The following is a 24,896-nucleotide window of genomic DNA, read 5'->3' as shown; positions in this document are numbered from 1 at the left end:
ACCAACTGCATTTTGCTTCCTATAAGAAAAAAAAAATAGCTTCATTGATTGTTTGGTTTACTCCGGACAGATTCGCACTAACTATGTTCTTGTTTTCTGGGGTGGGGCTTCTATCGCTCAACAGGGGACCACGGCGATCATTGCGATTCTGAGGAAATATAACGAAGAAAACCAGCTGGACACCAAAGTCAAATCGGACGCTGTGTTCAGTTTGGCCACGAATCGTGGCGGCAAGAAGTCGGACAGGCCCGCTAGGCCTTCCGGGGGTGGCGATTCTACGGGGGTTTGTTGTTGAAAGTTACTTTATTGGACACGATTTTAATGGTTAAATTTTTCTTGCAGGTTAAAGCCGACGATGAGGTTCGTATTAACCGGCCGAACGCTCCAGATGTGATTTACCGCTGGGCGTCAACGTCGTCCAGCAGTTCGGAATCAACACCAACAGCTGTATTTACTACGGATGAGGCAGCTATTGCCGACAATACTGTTCCTGATAATGTAGTGGAATTTAAGAGTACTTCAGTTCAACCTACTGAGCCGGATTTGAGCCGAATTGGTTCGTCATCGCCCACATCAATCAAAGTTTCCAGCGACGTAGGCGTGCGCTTAGCTGTGGACTCAGAAAATCTCGGCAAGCAATTGGAAGATTCAGAGTTTAATAATTTTATTACTTCTACGTTAGCTCCGGTTACTGAAGAACCAACTACTCAGCCCACTACGACATCTACCACCAGCACAACCACCAGGGCTCCTCCCCCTCCAACTACTACTGCTTCCACAACTACTACCACTACAACTGAAAAAGCCCGCACGACTACAACCACTACTCCTCCTCCCACAACAACTACTCCAACCACTACCACTACGCAACAACCCACAACAACTACAGCGATTGAGTCTCCGAGACCTCGCAAAAAAGATGAGGAATTGGAAACAAATTTGAAATTGCTCCAACTTTATTTGGAAGCCAATCAGAGGGACATCGAAGCAACCAAGGCAGTAACTTTCCCCACAACTGTTCTACAAAGTTCTCCCAAAGCGACCACCACAACTACCGGACCCACCACAACTACAACCTCAAGCACAACTTCTACAACTTCCACCACTACAACAACTACACCTAGATCTACTACCAGCACAACAACCCGAGCGACCACGCGTGCATCGTCAAAACCTAAACAAACAGACAACAGTTCTTTCAACCTGAACTCACTGTTTGCACCAACCACGCAACGTACGCGTACCACTACCTATTCCGATGCTGACGATTTAGCCTTTCTGGTAAATGTCACCCCGTTTTTCCTTTGTGCTGGTTTGTTGATTGATCTTATTTTAAATTTTTGCAGCGACAACTCGCAAATTTCCTAAATGGTGGCCCAACGACTAGGAGAACGACGAAAAAACCAACAACGAGGAAGACCACTACAACTACAACTAGTACTACCAGCACAACTACGACGAGCACCACTACACCGGCGCCTACCACAACTACCGCATCATCTACTACTACCGTGCGCCGTCCTTCAACGACCCTTCCGTTGAGTACGGTCATTGTCGAGAAGGACGATGCTGATTTCTTGAACGATGTGGTATGCTTTCTGAACACAAGTTTCAGCGTTTACGGTATCTAATAACTCCTTTAATTCCCAGCGTGAACTACCCAAATATGCTACACCAAATCCGTTGGCGGATAGCGCAATTGCCAACAGAATCCTACAGCTGGCAATCAATCGTGACCCCAAGAGCATATCCGTCAACAATCAATTGAACCAAGTACCGAAGGTTACGACTCTATCACCACAGGAGATTGAGAACACCAAAAAGCAACTGGACAAAGAGCTTCAGAGCTACAATAACGACATTCGATTGCTGTCCACACTACTAGGACGGCCGATCACTAGCAAAGACATCCCGGAACTTACCAAACGCCTAACCACGACAACGCAGAGACCGTCCACTACAAGACCCACAACAACCACAGCCGCGCTTACCACAACACAGTCACTTCAGCTCAACCCGGCACTTCTACAGGAGCTGTTGCAGAAGCAACAGCGGCAGCACAACTCCAGTCCCGCTGCCATAGCAAACATCCCGAATACATTCGGTAAAAGCAACGAAGCCATCCTGGCTTCCGTGCTGAAGGAGCGCGGCATCGGTCCGGCCAACACCAACGCCAATTTGGAGGAGATTCTAGCGAAGATTTCACCTCGCAAAGGGACTGCCACCGTACTGCCCATCATCACTACCACAACTCCTCGTCCAAGACCCCGAACTGCCAGGCCGCCAGTCGGTGCCTTTCCTCCGGCTCAGTCATCGCGACCCATTCTCGATGGGCTAGCTTGGCTGTGGCGAGAATGGCAAGCAACGGCTCCACAGCCCCGCCAGCGACTACCCGGATCGTCTCTGATCGCATCGCCGCCTCCGTCGGAGACGTTCAGCTTAAGCGGTGGCGGTCGAGTCCCGTCGCAGTCGCAGGCTTACCGAGACGAAGGCCTGGATCCGGATGCGGTGAGTAACTGTTAATTCCATTCCAATTTGCTGGGATATTTAAAATAAGTTGATATGGTTTTCAGAAACCGATCAACCCGAGCGTCACGGAGGAGCCACCTTCGCTATTCGGTGGATTCGGTGCCATTAATCCAGGAGGGCAACTGCTGAATGCGGCCATCGGTGTGACGCGAGCCGTTTCACAGTTTCTCGGTGTGGCACTGCAGGTAAGACAACGGGTTAGTTTGTTGTGTCGACCTTACCACACCTAACGTTTTCGGTATCGTTTCAGGGGGCAGCAAAAAGCTTTTCGACGGCCTTCACTCAACCCAGGCCGGATTTGGATGATCTTAGCTATTATCGGTTAAGCGGTAGATAGGGACCTGACAAAAGGATACGGTATCGTCAAACTGTCTGATCTGAAAGCAGGAATACGGGAAGCAAGTCATTTTTAGGTAGCCGATAGAATTGAGTTTTTGCTCAACGTGAGGTTTCTCTCGCGAGTTTTGCGTCCGTGTACGTGTGTGTGAAGATTGTGTGATAGTAGCGTGGTGTCAAGAGTCCTATAGATGATGTGTACTGATAAGACTGTGAAGCATATGATTAGGGTCTATTTATTTTTATTTGTGGCCTTCTGCGAATTTTACACTCTGCGTTTTTCTCTTTCTTGTAATAATTGTATGTAATTCTTGTCTGTATTTTAATGCGCCAAACTGCAACGTGATATCGCCTTCCAGAATAATATTCTTTAGAATACCTATTGGGCTTGTGAAAAAGATGAAATTTTAACGATCCGAAAATACTCTTGCACGAATTTTATGCAAACTTGCAGTTTGATTAATTTCGCTAGTGATTGTGCCATTATCCGAGGGGATCGGCTAAATAGGCACGCTGTCCAGTAGCTAGTTGTTGCAAAATAGCAAGTAGAATAGTTTAACGAAACGAGCGCAATATCCGGTAGGTTTTAAAAAATTAGCGGAGTGCGATGTTGTGCGGTTTCGAAAATTGTATATGTGAAGCAACCGAACAAAATAGCCGTGTAAATATGAAGCAATAAAATAAGAAGCTCTATCATTGTTGCATTATTAATACATCTAAAAAGAAATTTACCACTTCCGAGAGTTCCTTAACAGATGGCAGAAGGAATATATGCTTTCATACTACAGTGTATGAAAAGGTGGCAGTGATTCACGGTAAATGTTTTAATTGGCGACTTCGTTATTTTTCTGGACTTTAAACTAAAACAACTACCACAGAACTATAAATTCATGCATTCCTTCTACAAAATAACTCGAGCTGGATTTTTTGTTTTATTTTAATTAGGGTAGATGATCCATTAGTTGCGCCACTAAGCACAATATAACTTCATTTTGCTTGTTTATTGAGGTATATGCTTCAATTAATGCTTGTGGGATATAAATTTATCAAATACAAGGTATTTGGCACAAGGCAAGAAAATTGCTTTCGTTGTACGAGAAGCTTTATAAAGAAAAATTGAATTTTCCGATTCAATTATATTGTACCAACAGTTGCGCTAATGATTCCTTAATTAAGTTTGATGTTCCTTTAATTGTGTTATTCCATATACATTGCTAGGTTGCTAAGTGAAAAAACATCCTAGCAAAACTATAGGTGAGCGCCTATAGTTGTGCGCTCCAACTACGCGTTAGATTTTGGAAAATTGGCATTTTAGCTAATAATGCTTTAATTTTAAACGGTGTAGTCTAACTACCAATACTTCTAAAAGCCTGTTTTATATAATGAATGTAATTGTTTTATCTAAAATGCTACAGTGACGAAAATATGCATTAATAATGAATAGTAGTGCAACTATTGGTACTACCACAACTACTGGATCAACTACCCTATAAGCAGATTTTAGAACCAAAATTTAAAATTTATTATGACGACCACACTACTATAAAAACTATCTGGGAACCTCACTTACTTTTTTCTTCTAGCATAGAGCCGGGGTGGTTCTAGCTATTTTTATCTTCACTGTACTCGGTTCTGGGCTACTCGTCGCCAATTCATTGAGCGTCTCGACACACGCAAGTCGGCTTCAACTTAGTCAAGCCGTCTAGCACGTTGGCCCGCTCTATTCCTGGTGCCGGCGGAGTTTTTGAAGAAAATGGATTTCATTGCACAGTCCTTCGGCATCCTTGCGACATAACCGACTTACCGTAGTTCCCAGCTTTCGTCAGGTGTACGATGGGAATCTCACCAAGTTGTGCTTGCAGCTCGTGGTTCATATGCCTACGCCACTATCCGCAATTTGTTTGTACTCCTCCAAAAATAGTTCGCAGCACCGTACGTTCAAATACGGCTAATGCACGTATGGCTTTCGTAAGCTAAGTTACAGTCTCAAGCTCGTAGAGGACTACCGGTCTGATTAGCGTTTTGTACATCATCAGCTTTGTGTGGCGGTGTATGCTGCTTGATCGAAACGTCTTGCGGAGAGCGAAGTAGGCCCAAATTTCGGCTTAAATGCGACGTTGAATCTCGTGTTCTTATCGGCGGTGACCAGAGAATCCAAATATATGAACTCATCAGCTACTTCCAGCTCATCGCCGTCAACAGTCACTGTCCGTGGGAGGCAAACGTTGTTTTCTCTGACGGCTCTTCCTACGAAATAGGTATTTGGTCTTCGATTCCTAATCTTTTTGTGATACCTAAGTTTTGAAACCTAAGTCTCTTAGTCTCTGTTTTTAGTCAGATGTAACATGACTCCGCCATCTCAAGGTTTCTAGTAATGTTGTCGAGGTCGTCTTCGAAGGCTCTAAGTTGGCCACTTTTGCTGAAGATCGTTCCTCTCGTTTTTCTTCGAAAGGAATTCGAGAGTGCCCCGAAACGCGCATCATTCGCTCCAAAGTAGCATTGATCAGCCGTCAATGTGTCAGTTTGTCCAGAATATCATTCTTGTGCACTATCTGCCATAGCTGTTCGCGCTCAACTGTATCGTATGTTTCCCTGAAATTTACAATCTGAAATTTAAAATCTGGGAGAGCACATTGTAGACGACGCTGATCAATGTAACGACGCGGTAATTATAGCAATTATAGATGGGATAACCCACACTTTCCATTCGCTCTTGGCCATTTTGGTAGCCTTCTGTCGGCAGTCGATCTGTTCCGGCGGCTCTACTATACTTCATCTGACCGATTTCTCGCCGGAGTTTATCGAAATCGAGAGCCAGCACGAAGTTATCGTTATCGCACTCCTGGGACAACTTCCGTTCCGTCTCCGTATGTTCGTGATGTACATTGTACGTTAGTAAGGTGATCTCTAGATGGCTTTGTGGATATCCTCGCATGGGTAAAATGTACTTCACACACCAGACTTCGGGAAGCTGCAAAGTTTATACATCGTTGGTCATTATCGTGCGGGTTGGTACAGGCTTTATACCCTATCACCGATCTAAACTTTTCTTCTTTACCGACCTGGCCGTTCATACCCCCGATGGCGATTTTGATGTTCCGTGGCGAATAGCTGTCGTACGTTGCCTGCAGCTGCGCGTAGATCACTTCCTTCTCATCGTCAGGCCTACTTTCGTGTGGGTAGTGCACGTTGATGAGACGGCTCTCTATCCTCAATAGACACATCCTCGAAATCATCGTCGTTGTTGGACGTTGCGACCAAACAGTTGTCCGATGTACTCGTAGGTGGAACGGAAACGAATTCAAACACGAGCGGGACCAAGACTTTATTTCCTTTGTCGACCGGTGGGCTTTAAGTTCCTTCGTCGATGAAACAGACCTCACGACTAGTAAATACCTTACTCGTAAACGAAAATATATTCATGGGATTTGGGGTCCCATTTCCGACGTCGTTGGTTGGGAATTTGCACCATAACCTTGGTGCCGAAAATTCGTAGATGCGAATGGTTTGGTTTCTTTCCAGATCAAACTTGCACAGGAGTAGAATCATGACCTTGTGTTGGTGATCGGTTAAACAAATAAACGGATGTGTGCATGGCCTCAGCCCAGACACTTCGGTAGTCCTGCTTTAAATAGTAAGCATCCAGCGTGTTCAACTATGGTACGGTTTGCGTGCTCTGCCATCATGCTGCTCCGGAGTATACGCTGTAGTCTTCTGATGTGGGATGCCGTGCCGCTTTAAGTAGTTGAGGGATTCCACGCCAAGTGACGAAAAAGTAACATATTTTTTAATTTATCAGTTTTGATTTAGCTGAAACTTTGCATAGCTGTTATGGAGATTTCGCGGAGCATTTAAGCGGGAAATCGGGTCTTCTTGGCCCTTCGCAAAATGCTACGATCAAAAAGCATACGCCAGCATACGAAGCTAGCAATGTACACTATTTTTAGTTCTTTATGGACTTGAAGCTGTGACGCTACTCACGGTGGATATTATGTTTTTCTGTATGGGCATCATCATTACGATCAGGATTTTGATCTATTGTGATATCGTCCTTGTTAAAGAAACTCAATTAAGAGAATGGCCAAGTCACTTATTTCGTATTTAACGAGTATGAACACTTCCTATCTATTTTTACAGGTTCATGCTCGTTTTGGTTTCATTGAACTCATGATTTGATAGATAACTAAATGAGTGTGAGTTACCTTGGCCATTTTCTTAATTGAGTTTTGCTTGTACAGACTAGTTATAATTTGCCCTTCTACAAGAGGCTTCATTCACACCTCGAGCAAGTACCATTTTGATAGTTCCCCCTGGCAAGACGCTTCGGTTGGTAAAATTCAGAATTTATTAAGAAGGAAAGATGTGGAGGGGCCAAAGAATAAACCTATGCTAAAGCCGCTTAACCGTTATGTGTTCGACAGGGTACCCGGGTACCTTTTCAGCTTTCAAAGTACGAAATTCTAAAGTTTTCTTTGATCAAGGATACTGAAACTCTGTGACATCTAAGGACTAGTTAAATTGCAACTTTTCATAAAATAAGTTTTCATGTAGCAATTAAGGGGGTGGAATGGGGGGGCTTCGAATTTTTTTACCCCTTAAGTGCTCGACAAGGGTACCCGGGTACCCCCAAATTGAAACGCTTGTAACTTTGGCAATTTTTGACCGATTCGGACACTTTTACCACCAAAAGATTCAGGAACTTATCCACTTCCACTTCCACTATCCACTTATCCACCACAGTGTGGTTATAAATTTTTTATTTCACTTTTAGGGGGATTATTCAAAATTTGAATTTCACCATACGATAGAACTTTTAATTTCAAGAAACTCTCCCAAAGGTTCCATAAACCTAAAATCAAGTTTTCCCACTCAAAACCTTAATGCGCACATATTTTTGGTTTTGGACAACTGTGAAGCCCCACGGGAATATATTCCGGAATGGCCATGCCGTGGCAAAATCATCAGATAGAATCAAAATAATGAAAAATTACCGTCTGGAGTAATTTCATGAATTTAGACACCCATATTGCCAGTGTTGCAAACCAAACAGAGTTATGGCCACAGGAGGTCCCACGGGAACTTGTCGCAGAATGGCCATTCCGAGGATATATCATTTTATTGTTTTAAAACAATGAAGAATGGCCTTTAGGAGTAATTGGAAGAACTTTGGACACCCATATTACTATAATTACATCCAAAAATATAAGAAGTGCTTTAATTCCGGAACACATCCTCGGAGTGCCGGATTTCCGGGAACCAGATGAACCACTTCCGGCTCTGTTATAACCACACTGGAAGTGGATAAGTTCCTGAATCTTTTGGTGGTGAAAGTGTCCGAATCGGTCAAAAATTGCCAAAGTTACAAGCCTTTCAATTTGTGGGTACCCGGGTACCCTTGTCGAGCACTTAAATGTGTTTTTTTTGTCGAACACATAACGGTTAACATTGAATGGCCCTACTCCGGAAGGTCAAAAAAGAATGATTTTTCGAAAAAAATTTTCGTATGCTGGAATTAAAAATAAGTGATGGGGTATCCCGGTTATTGATTAAGGTACAGTGGACTCTCGGAAAAGTTAATCGATTGGGGAATGGGACGATTAACTTTTCCGAAATATTAACTTTTCCGAGTAATCCTGAAAATCATTGAAAATGATGAATACAAAAGTGAAAAATGCATTCCAGGAAATGCACAGGATACACATTTTTAACTTAAAAATTTTAAGTATCTGGAAGTTGTAATGTTAAGAAATATGTAGCAAGGTCTTTATGAAATAATACTTAGTTCCTTTCAGTACCTAAGCTTAAAATAGTCGGCTACACTCGGTCGGTTTACTTTTGTTTTTTCGTAGTCTGCGACTACGTTTTGATAATATTCGCACTTATTTTTATCTCCTTGCTGTTCCTTCTTTTGCATTCAAAATTCAATCTGAGTTTGCGCTTTTCCAATATGTTATCAATAATCCTGAAGTATCTATGTGCCCGTATTGAACTATTGTTGCAACTGTCCAGTACAAGAGTTTAATTTAATCTCAGTTATGCAACTCTGTATGAAACTGTGGAGAGGCGACAATAAACCAAAAAATAAGAAATAAAGATAGGAGGTAAACACACGTGTGTGGACGAACTCTTGGACAACCAATACATTCAAACTCTTCCAAAAGTTAAGGCAAAAATTATCTTTTTAGAGCGTTGCATGAGAGCTGATATTCGCTTAACTTTTTTGAATTAACTGTTCAGAGAGTTAACTTTTCCGAGAATTCACTGTATATTTGAAGCTGTTCTTGTGTTTTTTGGATGCCAAAATAGTGATTATTGTGCTGGTGACAGCTGGGTGCGTGCGTGGGCACGATTTTCAATAAATCCAGTCAATTTATCTGCTTTGCTGACGACGTGGATGCTGTCGGCAGAACATTTGAGGCGGTGGAAGATCAGTACACCAGACTGAAACGCGAAGCAGAGAAGATTGGATTGCAGATAAATACGTCTAAAACGAAGTATATGCTGGCGGGCGGGACCGAGCGCGACAGGGCTCGCTTGGGCAGCACCGTGGTAATCGACGGGGATGAGTTCGAGGTAGTCGACGAGTTCGTATACCTTGGCTCGCTGGCAACAGAGGACAACAATACCAGCCGTGAGATTAAAAGACGCATTACCAGCGGAAGTCGGGCCTACTACGGACTCCACAAACACTTGCGGTCGAACTATTTGAGCCCCCGTACAAAGTGCACACTGTACAAAACGCTAATTAGACCGGTTGTCCTCTACGGGCACGAAACGTAAACACTGCTAGAAGAGGACCTACGAGCACTCGGAGTTTTCGAACGGCGGGTGCTAAGAACCATCTTTGGCGGAGTGCAAGAGAACGGGGTATGGAGGCGAAGAATGAACCACGAGCTCGCGCGTCTCTACGGCGAACCAAGTATTCAGAAAGTGGTTAAAGCTGGACGGATACGTTGGGTAGGACATGTTGCTAGAATGCCGGACAACTATCCTGCAAAAATGGTTTTCGCATCAAATCCGGTAGGAACAAGACGAAGAGGGGCACAGCGAGCGAGGTGGCAAGACCAGGTGGAGCGAGATCTGGCGAGCATTGGGTGCCCGCGGAACTGGAGATCAGTTGCCATGGACCGAAACAGATGGAGAAATTATACTGCGCAGGCCTTGTCATAAGATGTTAGGCCAATTAAGTAAGTAAGTAAGCTGGGTGCGTTGATGCTCTCTAGAAAACAGTTCCTTACTGGCGGTAGGTACCAAGAACCAACGGAGTATTGGAGAATCGATTTCAAGGATGATTTTGAAGCTTTAGCGTTACGTAGCGGTTTTTGAAAATTCGAAAGATTACCAAAGTGGTGGCAATTGTTCCAAAAGATTTGTTTTTTTTCATCAAAAATTGTCAATTGAGAGCTCATTAAACTTTGAAAAATTGAGATATCGAAAACAGGCTACGTAACAATTTAAATAATCAAATTTTACATGCTGGAAACAAATTTCAGCCAAATCGTCCTAGATTCTGAGATACACGTTGGGTTCACATGGTTTCAAGAAAAAAAAATTAAAATTGCCTACAGCGATGTACTTCCTTTGAGATGACCCCGGAGTGTTTGCTGTAACATTTCAACGAGATCAGATATCAAACACTCCTTTTTCCGACTTTCCAGCATAGGGCCCCCTTTAATAATGTAAAACATTCGAATAATTACCTTTATTCTTGTTTACGTATCCTGCATTCGTACGAATAGTTTGTTTCGAACGAATCGGAAAGCGCTATTCCCATACTCGAATGAACAAAAGGAAGGGGCGTTCGAACGTTCGAATTGATTCGAACGAAAACAAGAACACGGATCGGCTTAACTTTCGAACGAATATCATTCGAACGAAAACAAGAATAAGGGTGAATGTCAACACTGGCGTGCCCAGGCTGAAGCTTGAGCACCACCTTCTCTTTAAAATTTATTTTAAACTAAAATGATTTTAGTAACCTAGAAGTTCGCATTTTCTAATTTAATCTGTCGCTATTTTTGCGATAAGTAAGTCAATTGCTTAAAAATAGTTCCAGTTTTAGGACTGTTTTGAATGAAGTCCAATTATAAATTAAATTTCAAGTTTAGTTTCAAGTCTAATTTAAACTTCATTTCCAAATTTAGTTCTAATTTCATACCCAATTTGAAAATTGATTTCAAGTCCAATTTTAAGTTCTATTCCAAATACAGTTTCGGCGTCGTTTGATTCAATTTAGAATCCAATTTTAATTCATAAATTGAACTTTACGTTCGATTTCAAATCCAGTTTCAAGTTAAATTTATATGGGGTATGTTGCTGCTTCGTCGTAATTGTCTATTCCCGTTCTATCTAACACAAGTTATTAAAAATATTAGCATTTTTCATGACACACAATGCAAAATTAGTTATTTCCTAATATTTTAGTTTGTAGACTATCGTACGCGATCAATCAAAGTGAGCTGAGATCTATTTAAGTGCTTTTTTCCATTAAAGAATTACTACCAGCCAAACTTCCAACCTTTTTCGTGCGACGAAGAAGAAAATTTCGACTAATCGTTTCAATTTCCGTCATTCATAAAATGAAAATAACTCACGCAACACATTGTCGATATTCTGTAGCCGGGAAAACTTGCATGGCTAGCAGAAATTCTTGCAGAATAACATTTGTCATGCCGTCCTACACAAATACATGCGCGTTAGCTTCGTAAACATTGTTGTGATTTTTAGTTCGAGACGATGAAAAATTTTGATGGTCGGATTTTGAAACGGTTCGACGAATTTAAGAAATAAAGTCAGTTGCGTAATTTCAATAAGTCCATTGCAAATCATTTTCAAAGTTTTTGTCACCTCCCGCTTGAACATTGGCTTGAAAAATCGGGGGGCAAAGAAATAATTTGTAGGACATAAGTTAAATTTTTTTTATAAAATCAATTGTCTGTGGGCTCTACGGCTTGAAAAACTCGAAAAATGAGTGTACGAGGTGAGTTAACGCTTCTAGCACGGAGTAGAAATGAAAGTTCAAACAGTGGAATTTCCGATACTCGGTCAAAAAAAATTTCTTTCGTTTTTGTCTTTTTGTTCGTAGATTTTTGCATGGAAAATAACAAAGTATTTATTAAAATCAGGAATAGATTTTTCACGTTTAAACTTTAAGTAAAAATGCCTAAAATCTATATTTTTTTTGCTCGATTAAAAAATTCTCTTTGTTTTTTTTTTCGCCGCCCCCCCCCCCCCCCTTCAGTGGCACAACACCGGAGGGACAAAAACTTTTTTAAATATTTTTAATGGCCTAATATGCTTTAATAATCGCTTTTTAGTGAATTCAAAGTGCACGGATCGGAAGGTAAGTGTGTTTGAGTCAAATCAGCGCAAGAACTTTTTTAGTATTCATTAAATCCATCCAAAAATGATGAAAATTACACTGGCTTTACTTACTATGACGGGAATAATAAATCAACCCTGCATCTTAAATTTCACGTTAAGTGATGGTGAAAAACTCCACAATAAATTGGAAAATTATGCTCTGTCACATCGAAAGTTTTTGAAATATTTTTTTCCTGTTGTCAATTTCTAATCTTTTAATGATAAAATTTTCATGATAACATTTTTTGTTTTTTCCTGAGGTCGAAACGGTAGAGAGAAGAAGAAATATGAGAGAAAGGAAGTAAAATCGATAAATAAAACGAGGAAAACGAGTAAGAAAATAAGGACAAACTGAACAAAAGAGAAGGAACAACAAATCAAAACAAGAGAAAACGGGACAGAAAAAGAAGGAAAGATAGTAAAAAATACGGGAGCAGGAATATTAAAAATCGGTAGTAAAAAAAGGGGAACTGGAGAGAAAAACTGAACAGAAAAGGAGAAAAAGGATAATAAGAGGCAGTACGGAACTGAGGAACACGAAAAATGGAAAAGAAGCTAACAGGTCAGACAATAAAAAAAACGAGAGGGAAGTGGTAGAACGGTCTAGATATTGAAAGAACAAAACACTTATAGAACGGAACAGAAAACAGAAAAATAAAACGAAAATCAGTACTGAAAAGTGTGAGAAAAAAAGGACAAAAAACAAGAGAAACCAAAAAGATTAGCGAGAGAGAAATAAAAAAAAACTGCGGGGGAATAGAAAAAACGGGGAAAAGTCTAACGGGATGCAAAAGGAGAAATGGGGATTGGATTGAAACATGGAATAGAAAAATTGGAAAAACGAACCAAAGAGAAAGGTGAAACTGAAGAGAAACAGAAGAAAAACGGGAGATCTAATGGAAATCCGGTGAGCAAAGGAAACTAAAACCAGAATTAACATGAACAGAAGAAAAAACCGACCGAATTAAAAAGAAGAGGCAAAACGGAACAGACGAAACCCGAGAATGAGGAGAGTTGGAAAAAGACGAAAACAGGAAACGAAGAAAAACGGAACAATGAAACAGAAAACACGAACCAGAAAAAAGAAAACTGGGCAAAAATAGGAAAACGGAAGGAAAAAGAATAAAAGTGAGCGGACTGAATTTAGTGCCAGTGTCCAAATTCAAGTCTAATTTAATGTCCAATGTCAGGTTCAATTTTAAGTCCAATTGTATGTTCGGTTTTAAGCCCAATTTCAAGACAAATTTAAACTATGATTTCTAGCTAAACATGAATTCCAATTTGCAATGAAGCTTCAAATCGAACTTAGTCGAATTTCAAATCTAATAAGATGTCCTATTTCAAGTCCGAGGTGCGGGTGCCGCACCTTTTGTTTATAACTGGGCACGCTAGTGAATGTCATTACTTTCTTTTGCCATTTCCTTAATTCAAAAAAAGGAAAGACTTTCGTTATTAAAAATATTCAAAATGTTTATATTTTTTTATAAAAAGTTTACGGCTGAAAGAATATTTTTGAGATGAAATAAGATTTTTACAAGTTATTTAGCATTTCTGAGATTTTTGACCCTAAAATATTGTAATATACATAGGTATGTACAAAAGAACTAAACTTTTTATTTCGTTTAGTTTTGTTAAGGGGCAAAATTAGCTGTTTGAATCTCGTGTCGACCTAACTTTTTCATTCGACATTTATGCTGCCACACATAATATGGTACTAAATCTGCGTTGTGTATTACATGGGGTTCATAATTTTAACAATTGTATTTTATTTTTTGGCAAAAACCGGAATTTTATGAGCCAAAAACCGAAAATGTAGCCCGATTTTTGGAGCTTCAATAATATAATTTTTAGACTTGCTGATTTGCACGTTAACATTAAAATTTTATTGTTCGCATTTCGAGACAACATACATACAACTAGTTAGTAATCTGTATCATCATAGTTTTGGTCATTATGGCTCTAATAGTTGTTCGAAACTCATGACTATGTTTTGTTCTATGTTCAACTAGTTTACAGTCGAAGTTGTACTTTCCCTGCATTTAATAAATATAGAATCTATAGGTAATGAACGAGTTGATAAATCTGCATATAAAATAACATTTAGCAATATAATTTTAATCGAAGTGTAACATCTAGGCATTAAGGTACTAATATTGGTTATTTACAATTCATACAAAATACGATTCGTTCGATGATTCATACTCTCGTTTTCGACAATGAACGCTTGTTATTCATTGATAAATGCGCATCCATTCCTGCCGGTGGCAGGCTCTCTAAATCGTCTGATCGTCATACCCGTAGATAAGACTGATATTGTCCGGCAGCGGATCCATTAGTTCGACTATTGGATCCGCTGGCTTTTGTCAATCGAGCACATCCTTCAGCTTGACGTACAGACAGCAGGACAGGATCATACCGAAAACTTGTATGACGCAAATGCCAAGTCCTATGGCTCCCAGCAGGATCAGGTGATGCCGCAGGTCGTCAGCCATCTTGTAGATGCAGCCCTGAAAAATAGAAACCAATCAGTCACTTAATGGTTCGGGGTGAATCATCGCCGACTGTGCTTACCGTGTACGGTATGTTGCTGGGACCATCGCTGAGGCCACATTTGGGTGTCATACTGATGCAGCATGAGTCCGGTACGCGACGGCCCTCGGTCGGCCGGATCAGGTCCTTCCGGCGGGACCGCAGCCATACACTGTAGCGCCAATCTTCGAACCGAACTGCCCCACAGCAGCCGAACTGTAAAGAGGTGGAGTTTTTCGTTGATTAGAATTTTTGCGGTTTACACCACATAGACGAAGGCCGGGTTCGTTCTTTGGAATTTCACCGGCGAAATACCGACTGTTTGTTGCATCCGGTCGATGGCTTCGGTTTGCCGTTCGCTGACACCGTACTGCTCCATAAAGGTACTGTTCAGGCTGGACTGCAGCTCCAGCTCGATCTGGGTTTCGTACAGGTACGCCAGACCGCCGACGATGGCTTCCAGCAGAAAAACGAACAGCAGAATGAAGGTGTACTGCAAGTAGAATCCAGAAATAAAGCAAAAGCGCGTGATTAGAGAGCGAATGGATGGTTTGGTTTAGTTGTCTCGACTCGATACGCCTACAGGTAGGCTACAGAAGTAAGCTATAATGAAATATTTCAAACTTCGTTCTGACCGAATTTTGGACTGATTGATGGAGAAGCGCGTGAACTAAAAAGACATATTTATTCACTTGTGTAAGATAGTAAAATATAACATAGCTGTAGTTTTTTATTTTATTAATAGTACGATCACTACTGCTGTGCTAATTTTTTGCTGTACGAAAAGGATAAAATATAAGATTTTGCTCTGCACGGTTTCGTTTTGACATTCTGTGAAATATTTTGCACGCGCACGAGATACAAAGTTTTGAACTTTGTTCAAAGTTTTCATGAGAACGGTACATGGCATTCTAGATCTTATTTTTACACGATCATAAGTATTTTTTCGTTGTCAAATATTGATCTATAAAAGCTCACTCACTCGTTAAAATGGCCAAAGTCTCACTTCATAACCATTGATTGCTCGATGCCTGAATGCGGGATAATAAACGGCCACCTTCATAAGTGGCCAATCAAATTTTCCTATCATGTGCCATTCATCAGCGTACAATCAGCGCGCTATGATTTAGCGTTTTGTCTTCGACTCGGAACTAAATGACCGGCCACCAATCATCTGTAAACAAAACCACTCGGGAATAGCGGCAACATGTAGAGAGGTTAGACGCCGGCCGGTGATGACTTATCCGCTCGTGCTTGCTGTTGTAGGCTTTGCTACGGATGATTACGTCGGCGTGCAGGTATTCTGGCATCGTCTGGCTTCACGACCTGTGAGTCACACGTCATGTCAGGATGTAGCACACGGTGACTGACGACGCGACGACGCAAAAGGAAAGAAAAGCCCTCCACGCGACGTGTACGTTATGTTATTAACGATGATATATGTCATCTAATAATGTTCATGTTTTACTCACACCTCATGGGTTCGTAATTCGACGATACTACGAACAAGAGATTTCACTCCGGACGGCAGAGTTGGCAGTTGATTGCATTAAAACACTACAGCGGCGTCTTATCGGAGCAATGGAACGAATTGTTTCCACCTCGCTTCTCTTGTGCTCATGTCATGTTAAGCCTAAGTGGCGCATCGAACAGTGCGCCTTTAACCTACATACCTCGCAGCATTGTACGGTGTGTTGATTGAAGGTTGCCAACGCAGCCTCCGAGATGCATTGGCTCGGAGCAAACCAGCACTAAATTAAATTATTCTACATTGACCACATCATTACACGCGAATGCCGCCGTCCGCAATCTCCTGCTGCTTGCAGTTTCGTTGACGTGATGCTTACGTGCAACCACCCATTATTATTGCCAGCAGCAGTTGAAAACGCAACGCAAGGAGTGCCGGCGCGCCGTCTTCAAAGGATAACTTCCGGTTATTATCACAATCAGCCCGACCCGTTCTCCGTGGAATGGAATGGAGCTACGGACCGAAATTCCAAGACATAGTTGCAGAAGGTGACATGCAGCCAGGAATGTGGCTAACCATTTTGGCACCCAACTCACCAATTAGTTTGCAGTCTACCTGTGGATGTAGGAATTGGGGAGATTGCATTCTTGTCGTCAGACTTAGTTGTTCCGTTTCATTGTCGTGGCAGGGGTTTCAGTTTCGGGTATGTTAAATTCTTGAAACCTCAACACGGTCCTGCTCCGAACGTTGCCGTACACAGTGCAGAGTTAGCCTGCATCAGAGGTGATTAAATTGTCACAGCTAGCAGCGAGCGTGTTGCAGCTCGACCCGCACCGGAGCAACAGCATATTTCCTGGGATGCTCAGGGTTGTCAGGGTTTGCGCCTGACCATGATGCTAGCGCTCCGTAATTGAGTTACTTCGAGCTTGTGCGAATAGAGAATTTCGATTGAGAAATTTTGTTTTCACTTCAGATTTACCGAGTTCGGTAATTGTTGCCGGTTATTCGTTCCCCCCCGGATTTTACCGGTGCAGTACCGACCAACCGTTTGTGACGATTGGCTAGCGTCAATTCTCGGCTGCAACATTATTGAGGAAATATCTGAATGCGATTCGAATTCGTTTTAAACATGACCTGAATTTGATTATCACCCTGATCTATTATTGACATTGAATCCATCCTACATTGAATTGAATTTCGGTTTGCATTTACCTGATATGCAATTGAAGTGGCTAATTAAGAGTGATTGAATTTTGTCTAAAGTTTTAAATTAATTGACTTATCGTATCGTACTACTGAATTTAGTTAGTTTAACATTGATTTGGTAGACATTCTTCTAGTTTACATATTCAAGAATTCTTGAATGTAAAATTCCAAATTGACCCAAAATTTCGATGCGCTGACAGTCTTAAGTACCTATTAGTTTTATATGGGTGTTGATGTTGATGCGCAAAATGGAAACTGAAAACTTTAAATAATCCCTTAATTAGTTCACCTCTACATTTTATACAGACTTGATAGACCAGGCTATCAAATCGATAATTAACGATACGAGACAATGTTGATCGGATTTCTGAATTATGAATTGAAACAGGTTTCTTAGTTGTTTCATATCAAATCAAATCAGTATATCGGATTATTTGCATGAATATCCAAGACTTCTCAACTAGTTGACGTAGAAAACATTAAAAAAGTCACGTCAAGGTTTACATATCCACGTGTTGTACGTAATAATGTCCTTATTTGCCTGTTCATAATATATTCAATTATTATATCAGTTAGTCATCAGTTATGTATTCATAAAATATATACTAACAATACGCGTCTTTTGTGACTAGATTCGGCTCTACAATAGAAGCTAACTGCGAGGGAATATTACAATGCTTTCTGCAGCAACAGCTCCATTTTCCAGAATATTTTCCTAGTCTGAAAATTGATATCTCATGAGCCAAACAGCGTACATACGCCGAAAAAATCCATGCACCTAAATGGAACCGGTGATGCAAATCGAGGGAGATACCAACGATGCCTACTCTCACGCGAGCGAGTATGATAAGCATAGCCCAGGACTGGTAACGGTCAGTTTCGCCACTAAAATCACGACGCATCCAGGGTAGGTGGCGGCCAGTTTAGTAAGCGACGTTTGACTATAACGAAACTTAAATAGCAGAGCGACAAAAATAGTCGTTTCCATGCGTTTTTGTCAGTGAAAAAAAGCTCAATTATTTATTTGAAAGATGTAAAAATGTTCCCAATTTGATGTTATCGCCATTAGATCGCCTATTAGATATTTAACGCCATTTTACCATTTCTGGCTTCAGTTTTCCAGAAGGTCGCATAATCAACCCTTTTGCAAGCATTATGCGACCTTTTGAAGAATAAAGCCAGATTTGTTCGAAATTGGATGTTTGACGCCGTTTTGATATGCAGGATGGCGTACTAATATTTAGCATTTTGTATGAAAACCCTTGCAATATATACTTACTTTTTTAGAATGCTGATGACGGCTAGAAGTCGAAAATTGATGTTTGACTCGACTTGACTGCTCGACTGGGCTGTTCGATTGAACTGCTTAACTGATCTGTTCGACTGGACTTCTCGACTCAACTGCTCGACTCAACTACTCTACTCGATTGCTCGACTCAACTACTCGATTCAACTACTCGAATCAACTGCTCCACTCGACTGCCAGACTGGACGTGGACTGTTCTATTGAACTGCTCGACTTGACTGCTAGACTGGACAGTTCTATTGGGCTGCTCGACACAATTGCTAGACTGCTCGGTTTGACTATATGGGCGCAATATGGGCGACACGCATTTGTTGCCAAACTCAAAATCCTACTGTATATGTATTGAAATCAAGTCACAAACTTGATTACTGTTCGAAGAAAGCAGAATTTAAACTGAACTGAGCTCGAAAAAAAAGCTCGAGCTTTCAAGATAAGCAGTCAAGTCGAGTAATGAAGTCGAGCAGTCCAGTCGAGGGGTTCGAGTTGATTACTCGAGCCGGCCAGTCGAGTTGAGTCAAGCAGTCGAGTCGAGCAGTTGAGTCGAGCAGTCCAGTCGAATAGTTAAGTCGAACAGTCGAGTTGAGCAGCCATGTCGAGCAGTCCATTCGAGTAATCGAGTCAAGCAGTTAAGTCGTGCAGTCGAATTGAGTCGAGTAGTCCAGTTGAACAGTCAAGTCGAGCAGTCCAATCGAACAGTCGAGTCTAGTAGTCGAGTCGAGCAGTCCAGTCCAGCAGTTCTATCGAAAAGTCCAGTGGGGCATTCAAGTCGAGTCAAACATTGTTTTTCAGTTCTAGCCGTCACCCGCATTCTAACAAAGTATACATTGCAAGGGTTTTCATACAAAATGCTAAATATTAGTCCGGCACCTTAGATTTCAAAATGGCGTCTAACATCGATTTTCGACTTCTAGCCGTCCTCCGCATTCTAAAGAAGTATAAATATATTTGCAAGGGTGCAAGGGTGTTTGTATACATATTTAATAAAATAAATCGCATGCAAAAGATTGTCCGACAATATATTATTTTTCTTAATCCATTTTACGCGCGAAGTTGACTAAATTATGCTGGTTTCGATCATAGACGGGCCGACTGACCGACTTATCAAGAGAAAGTACGGTCAAAATAGTTTTCGTCACTACTTTGATGGAAGGTGACTATTTTTCTCCAGAAATAGTCAGTCGGTTTTTTGTCGTTGAAGGAGACGGCAGTAATTTGGTTTTAGTCGCTGACTATGCTGTTTTGGCTGTGATGCTAGACACCCCTGATGCCACTCAGACTGACGCAAGCGCAAGACAACCTGGCGCTGTTGCTGTGTGCAAACATTCAACTAACAACACACACGCACAGCCTTATATCGTCTTTCTGCATAGCCTACTCGCGAGCCAAACAACTCGTGAGCAACCAGCTGCCCGTGAGGGCTAGTAGCGCATTGAGGAACAGATTTCGCATTACTTTTTACTTCGAGCGAGCCCTCACGAGTGATCGGTATCAGCAGTTCGGACTGCAATGATGAACGAGAACAACGACCGTGGCTGTTAGCTAAATACACACTAGCGAAAACTCGTCCCAGTGCATAAATAATTAAAAGCGAAAAAGATGCTTATGCGGGCATGCTCGTTAGAACGAGTACGCGTGTGTAAGAAAAGTAAATCACACGAGCATGGGCTTCGCAACACTGATATGAGCTGCTCCGAATTATAGTGGTCTATTGAGCATTCAGCAAATATTACAGAAGACGCAACTGTCTAAAAAATTTTTATTCAATTGTTTTCGCCAAACCAACTGCTCTACTGGGCAGGGTATAAAGAGATTCAACGTGAGAACGCATAAAAATATCAACTTGTAGAAATTGTAGAAATATGCATTTGGGCATCTTAGGATATGGTAAATAGTCGAAGCCGCAACATGTTCGCTTTTCAAATGTTGTACCGTATACTTTTTGCCGAGATTTCTGTGTCAGTTCGTAGAAGAGTACAACGCGCTCCCGAAAAGATTCTTGTTTCGACGCCATTTTAAGCAAAGCTGGGCAAGCCTAAACAAACCAAAAAGTATTGACCAAAAAAAGAGAGAGAGAGATAGAGAGAGAGCTAACACATAGAATACATAGATACTCTCATTTCTCATCGAGCCTGTTCGTTGTTGAGGGGCCTCGAAAAAATTCCAAAATTTTAGTTGTCACCCGTTATTCATACCGATGTACATAGACTACTATGATTTCAGATACTTGAAATCCCCAATACATTCTGTAACATATATATGGGAATTACAAATGTCAACAAATGATTCAGAACCCCCATAAAATGGGTATTGGTGAAATAGTATGACGGTTGAGAATGGAATATCGTGTTTTGCCGCCATTTTGGAATCAAATATGACGTCTTCCGGTTTTCTGAAAATGACCGCACATGACTGGAAATAATGCAAAGTCCTCATAATATAGATACCAGATGAAAGAGTTTAACGGGCAGAAGTCGAATATTGTGTTTCAATGTAGTGTTGGAATCAAAAATAGTCTAATATCGATTAATAACAAGTCGCATGTACGTAGGCCACCATAATACGGAACAAAATAGTCATTTTGTTCCAAACCAAAAATTCAAAATGAAACAGGTGGGAAATCTACTTTTTTGAAATTTTTCTTGTTTGCAGAGTACATCTATACAAACAGTTACGATTTATCCAAAAATTTTATGAGTGGGTCAGAAGGAAAGGGGTGTAAGTGACAAAAAGTAGATTTCGAGAAAATCAGATCCAAAGTTGACATCATCTAAAAAATTCGTCAGATTATATAATAGAAAACTTATGACGCACTATGGTTGTGTTAGCTTTACTTTATTAAATTCTATTGAAACCTTGGAAAACTAGTTTGATTTTCGCGATTTATAAGATAGGTTTGAAAATGTTATTTGCACTTACACCCCTTTCCTTCTCAGTTATGCACTTGTACCCCTTTCATTCCAAGCGATTATAGGGAATTACTACTTGGAGTGAAAAGGGTGCAAGTGCAAATCTTGAAATCATATTACAATCGTCTTCATTGAAAGGTAGGTTAGCGGGCAGGCAGCAGTAGTTCAGGATTTTCTCGCTACGTGGCGCTAGTGCAGATGTAATATTCTTGTATAGGCTGTATCTTACGCTACTGACTATTTAGAAAGTTGCAGTCTTCGGGAAGGTTGTTCAAATGACTGTCATCTCGGAAATGACACTGAAAATAGTTCAGAATATTCTCAACGTGCAGCGCTAGTGTATTTTCGAACTCGTTTTATTTGCTATAGCTTATAATCCATGTAACCTAAGGTATTATTTTCTTAGGGAAAGTTGTTTGAGTAATAGCAGCCTTGCAGATGGTATAGAAAATAGTGCAGAATTGCTTCACTACGTGGCGTTACCGTATATGTAATATTACAGTATAAGCTGTAACTTACGCTACTGATTACCAAGAAAGTAGTGGTCTTCGAGAAGTTTATACAAGTGACTGTCACCTTCAAGATGGTATGAAAAATAGTCCAGAATTTTGTCATCGGCGGGGCTAGCGTATATGCGTATAAGTTATATATTATGATATAAGTAACTAAAAATATTACTTTCTTCGGGAAAACGGTTTTAATGGTAGCAGCCTTGCTGATAGTAGAGAAAATAGTACAGTAGAGATTTGTATAACGCGGATTTGTAGAACGCGGATTTCTATAGCGCGGGTACCACGATATTTCTATAACGCGGTTTTCCGCGTATAACAGATACACGTAGTATATGGATATTGAGTTAATTGGGGCTAAACTCGAATTTTGAGCGATTTTGAACAGATACAACCGTGGTGTCTTTTAAGAAGTTGTAGGGCATATAACAGTTGACTCTCTAAGTGATATACGGAAACCACAAAGTTACAGGTTGGCCTGCTGGATGTTCCGGAATATCCGTTGAAATTTTCTTATTGCTAAAGTTGGTTAAATTTGGTAAAGTATTTTTGAAGTAACTAAGGTTGGGTAATTGATACAAATTTAAAAAAAAAATAATAAAGAAGTGACCTTAGGAAGCCGTAAGGTGGTTCTCCGGAAAATTCAGAATATTTCGTGAAAATTTTGAGTGTAATTTGGCTACACTAGCAGTATATTTTGACTATTTGTGACTCAAGTTGACCATTGGTTTACCGGGGAAAAATTCAAAACTTACCTGTAATTGGTCACTGGAAATGCAAATGTTTTAATTTGTAACAGATCAAAATGAAATGGAATATCAGCAATCCTCAACTAAATAGGCCGCTCACGAGTCACGACTCGACATGGCCGCCAAAACGTTCACTGGAAAATTAGGATTTGCCGTCAAAGTAAACAATAAGTGAAACTTCATGTCCGCGTTTCAATTTGAAAAAGGTTTGATATAAAACATTTCGGATTTAGAAACAGAAATGATGCAAATACTACAAATGTTTGCTGACAAATAAACCAGGTTATTTCGCAAGTTTGTTGAAATTACCAATTTCGCTAGTGTAATTTGATAGATGTGGTATAGTAAACTGAGCTACCGGTAATATTTACTATACTTACAAATCTAATAGCAAATACATTAAGTTTTGTTTAAGTTCTTCACCAGGTATTGTGCTCTTCTGGGAATATTTTAATAGAAATCTAACCATCGTAGTTAGCCATGGCCATTCCGTAATCCGCGTTGACGGTATCTAATATTTTTATGGGTTTTGCCTGAGAAAAACTGAGAGAGAAGTAATATTGCTTTTGTTTTCACCTTTTCCTGGACAATTCTGGTTTTAGTTTACAAAAGGTTGCATAATGCATGTAAAAGGGTTTATTATGCGACCTTCTGAAAACTAAAGCCAGAATTCAAAATGGGGCTTCTTGTAAGACCGAACAGGCTACGAAAACTTTGTTGCTTTCGTCAACCTTATCGCGTTCGATGCCCTTGATCATCAATTTTAATCATTTAATATCGGATCTTTCGATGCATTTGATACTGGCCAGGTTGAGTCACAAACCGCTGAATTTATATTCCTATTTTACATTGTTCAATTCGAGGTTGAATAAACATAATTCCGAACTCAAAGAAAAATTTTCACTCGTTGACCACTTTTACGGATGTTCCGGATTTGTCGGAGAATCGCATGATGGCTTCTCAATAGCACGAATTGTTTACATTACTTATATTACGCCAAATTATAAGCCAGGCCCTATGGCCCTATAGAATTTTAAAGCTATGAGAAGACTTCACAGAAATGAAAATTTAGCAGATGTTCCGGAAGTTCTGGAAGACCAAGAGAGAATTTTTTTCGTCTCACCAAGCATCTGTAAGATGGAAAAATATATACTCAACATCTTTCCCAAAGGAACCATGGTCGTGTTGATTCAAAATTTCGTAAAATTCGGGTATATCCCCAATTAACTCAATTTCCATATGCTACGTGTACTTGTATAACGCGCTTCATATAACGCGGTCCCAAATACCCGCGTTATACAAATATCGACTGTACAGAAGTGTCTCACTGCGTGGCGACAGCGTACATGTATTGTACTTGTGTGGGCTGTATTTTGCGCGACTCATAACTTATGATCTTAGTAATCTAAGAAATCGCTTTTTTCGGACATGGAAACATCGTTAGACATCAATTTCTCTAGAATTATAATTGTATGTAATCCCTGATTTGCCTGATTAAAAAAATTTCGTTGTTTGTTTCTTGCTCCCTTCAGTTGCCTGACATCTTAAAATCAAAATCTTCATAAAATATTTGTAATAGCCTAACTTCAGAACGGCTGAACCTAAGAAATAAGTTTATATGACGTAATTTGTTCAATTATTCTCGGTTATAGTGGTAGCCTGCTTAGAATACTCTAATTTGTTCAATTTGTTATGCGAAGAATTTGGTCTTTATTTTTAATTTTACAAAAATAAGTAAAATTTGGAAATTTTTGAAAAAGTTTTCAGAATAAAACAAAAAATTTGAAAAAGTGCCCATAAGTAGCTTTTCGCCAGATTTTAGAACATGTTTCAACTTATCATTAATAAAGATGAGACCAATCTGAGGGGACATGTTTTGAGATAATTCACGTTTTATGCTCTTTATTTTGATTTTTTTCTTTCAGTGTATTTTTTTCGAAAATACATTTAATTGCCTTCAACTTTCCCGTTGACGTCATTTTTAACAAATAAATA

The 24,896-nt window shown here is 40.4% G+C and overlaps 2 protein-coding genes across 2 annotated transcripts in view; one reads left to right on the top strand and one right to left on the bottom strand.

Moving 5' to 3' along the window:
* LOC128735520 (mucin-2-like) overlaps nt 1-2,866 on the top strand; it is a 119,936-nt gene extending 117,070 nt beyond the window's left edge. The window contains exons 6-11 of the mRNA XM_053830002.1: nt 125-283; nt 343-1,281; nt 1,347-1,589; nt 1,651-2,508; nt 2,574-2,714; nt 2,780-2,866. Of these exons, the coding sequence (XP_053685977.1) occupies nt 125-283; nt 343-1,281; nt 1,347-1,589; nt 1,651-2,508; nt 2,574-2,714; nt 2,780-2,866 (2,427 nt within the window). The remainder of the gene's footprint in view (nt 1-124; nt 284-342; nt 1,282-1,346; nt 1,590-1,650; nt 2,509-2,573; nt 2,715-2,779) is intronic.
* An 11,725-nt stretch (nt 2,867-14,591) lies between these two features.
* LOC128737691 (CD151 antigen-like) overlaps nt 14,592-24,896 on the bottom strand; it is a 128,786-nt gene continuing 118,481 nt past the window's right edge. Inside the window, exons 5-7 of the mRNA XM_053832386.1 lie at nt 15,077-15,250; nt 14,800-14,973; nt 14,592-14,735 (exon numbers count right to left, since the gene is read on the bottom strand). Of these exons, the coding sequence (XP_053688361.1) occupies nt 14,592-14,735; nt 14,800-14,973; nt 15,077-15,250 (492 nt within the window). The remainder of the gene's footprint in view (nt 14,736-14,799; nt 14,974-15,076; nt 15,251-24,896) is intronic.

This window comes from Sabethes cyaneus, chromosome 2 (assembly GCF_943734655.1).
Source record: "Sabethes cyaneus chromosome 2, idSabCyanKW18_F2, whole genome shotgun sequence".
In the NCBI taxonomy this organism is placed as follows: domain Eukaryota; kingdom Metazoa; phylum Arthropoda; class Insecta; order Diptera; family Culicidae; genus Sabethes; species Sabethes cyaneus.
Note: the sequence above shows the minus strand (reverse complement) of the source record. Positions and strands in the feature narration are given on the sequence as shown.